Consider the following 2,817-nt stretch of genomic DNA (forward strand, 5'->3'; position numbering starts at 1 on the left):
TAGCTCACAGCAACCTCAGACTCCTGGGCTCAAGCGATCCTCCTGCCTCAGCCTCCCGAGTAGCTGGGACTACAGGCATGCACCACCATGCTCGGCTAATTTTTTTTTTCTATATATTTTTAGTTGTCCCATTAATTTCTTTCTAATTTTAGTAGAGACGGGGTCTCGCTCTGGCTCACGCTGGTTTCGAACTCCTGAGCTCAAACAATCCACCCGCCTCGGCCTCCCAGAGAGCTAGGATTACAGGCGTGAGCCACCGCGCCTGGCCCTTACTACAATTTTTCTATCATTTGTTTTTTTCTTATACTCGAGTGGCTCCTACATTTCTTTAATATCATTAGATTAAAAACAGATCATCCTAGCTCAACAGTTAGGATGAAGAAAAAGAAGCATGAAGTCAGTCCAATTGGCAGGTCTTTAGGAAGATATACTGAGATATCCTGAGATAATGGAAGAAAAATAGTTGGAGAAGAGGCAGGTAGGGGAAAAAGTAAGGTATGAAACACAGGCTGGGGCAGAAAGACAGGAACTAATAGTTTGTGCAAGGCAAAAGAAGGGGTTGCCATAATTCGGAGGTAAGAGCAGAAAGAGCCACGGAGAGGGCATTCAAGTAGCACTGAGCCTCAGGCATTCTAAAAGGGTTAGAGTATCTGCGACCAGGAGACTGCAGCCAAATAAGGCACGCATCACAAAGCACATGCAGTGCGATCACTCAAAGGCACATGGAGAGAGGAAGAGGCAGAGGTGGAAAATAAACAGCACTTGACAAATTTTGAAATTTTGTCACAGCACAAAAAGCTGCAAATAGGTTTATATGGGCTATAAACTTCTGTGGTTTCTAGGAAATATTTTGAGAAAGTCTTTGGACATTTTTTTTTAAATGGAGGGATCTCAACAATTTTAGACAATTAAGTTTTTTGGTATTTTTATGTGAAAAAAATGTACACATTGTCCTAAACACAATGCATGATCTTGAAATGCCTTCAATGCCTAATGCTGGTGTTATTCTTTATACATAATATGACACTTGGCTTTCTTTTCCTGAGACTATTTTTCTTATTCCCGCTCCCTTCTGTTGTCCTAAACCTTGTTAAGCTCTCTCTAAGGTACATGATTTGGAAATGCCTTTTGTTTTTTCTGCAAGGAGTTTAATGTTCTTCCCAATATATGCTCTTATGATATAACATATATAATACATGCACAGTGATTCTTCTACACCTAGTATACAATTCTTCACAAATGTGGCATCCCAACAGGTTTTACCATTCCACTAGAGGGCTGGCAACACTTAAAGGCATCGATAAAAGCACTTAAGAATTTAATGTTGTCTAGGAAAATGAAGACGGGCATTACTGGGTGACAGCTCTCCCCTAAGGCAAATGGAAAAGCACAGAGAAGGATGGTGGGGGGAAGCATTTATAGTAGGAGAAGTAGAAGCAAAGTAAAAGATAAAAAGCTGAAGAGAGTAAAATGAGAGGAAGAAGACTTAAGGATCAAGATGGGGGGAGAGGCAAGATCACTGGGTGGTGGTTTGTGGTGGAAGGATAATTGTTAAAAGAGAAACCAATCATGATGTCATTCTCTAGACTGGGAGACCTACACTAAACATGACATGTCCTAAGAAGTTCCTATTTTCTTGTTCTCTTTTTCTTTCCCTCTGCTCATAAGTTTGTGTTCTAAGCTCTCTTGCCTTATTTTTTATTTTCCTCTTTTACAAATTTCCCTATGATATAACCCAGGCAATGGATTTCAAATCAGGCTTTTTTCTTTTCTTTTCAAGATTAAATATACTGTTTATCTGAGTCGCCTGAAAATCTACTATTTGTTCTCTCTTACACATTCATGTAACTAGACTTGCTTTAAAAGATTGCAATCATATTAGCATTCTTTCCATGGACCATAAACAATTCTAAAAGCTCTGTGAGCAGACCAGAGCTTATGAGCTGCCAGCAGATCTTCGGGAATCCAGTGCACTCTTCAAAACCCCCACTTTATCCCTGATATCAAATTTAGTGATCAATAGGATATGGGGGAATCAAAATCAGTGCCGTGGCCTGAAACCTCTGCATTCCCCTCGATCTTCAGTTACAGTGCTCACTGCTCAGTCCCATGTCCTCAAGAAGAGGATGTGGGTGGTATTAGAACTGGCAGCCGAGATCCTTTCCTCAGATTGGCACCAGGTACTTCTTCACTCTCAGGTCACAAGAACTGTTCTAAAGAATAGGAAGCAGACAAGCAGAGGTGAGTCCTATACTTTGTCAAAGAAAATAAGGGGACTTAATATATATGTAAGCAATACATATGCAAAACTGAAAGGACAGAGGTCCTTCATTAAGGAACAGTATTATTGCTTATTAAAATTTATCTGATGAACTGAGTGAATCCGTAGAACATCAGGGCATCTATTCAGGGTAGGACAGTGATAAGCATGAAAGGAATGGGTGGAAGATGAGAAAATACAAAGACAGGGAGAGAAGGAGAGATTCTCTTTTGTATTTCTAATCATTTGTATCCTTTTGCTGATCATAATTAGGCTCCAGAATCTACAGTATGAGATAGCTTTAATATATTCACCTTACCTCCTTAATCCAGCCACTTTCTTTTGACTGACTGAAAATTCTTTCCACTGTTTCTTTAACCTGTTCATCCTCCACTTCTTCTGTCTTTGCAATGGAGCAACATTCCTGGTACAGTTTGAATTTAAAATGTTTCAGTTTATGATAAATTCTGGTACGATCAGCACAAATTCTGCCAACAGTAAACACCTAAATCAAGAAATAAAGATTATTATCTGACATATGAAGTGAAAATATAATA

General features: G+C 39.4%; 1 protein-coding gene across 1 annotated transcript in view; it reads right to left on the reverse strand.

Moving 5' to 3' along the window:
- The window catches only part of CCDC82 (coiled-coil domain containing 82), a 32,669-nt gene that overhangs the window by 3,806 nt on the left and 26,046 nt on the right, over nt 1-2,817 (reverse strand). Inside the window, exon 3 of the mRNA XM_012660023.1 lies at nt 2,580-2,765. Within this exon, the coding sequence (XP_012515477.1) occupies nt 2,580-2,765 (186 nt within the window). The remainder of the gene's footprint in view (nt 1-2,579; nt 2,766-2,817) is intronic.

Source organism: Propithecus coquereli, unplaced genomic scaffold (assembly GCF_000956105.1).
Source record: "Propithecus coquereli isolate 6110/MARCELLA unplaced genomic scaffold, Pcoq_1.0 Scaffold65, whole genome shotgun sequence".
Taxonomy (NCBI): Eukaryota; Metazoa; Chordata; class Mammalia; order Primates; family Indriidae; genus Propithecus; species Propithecus coquereli.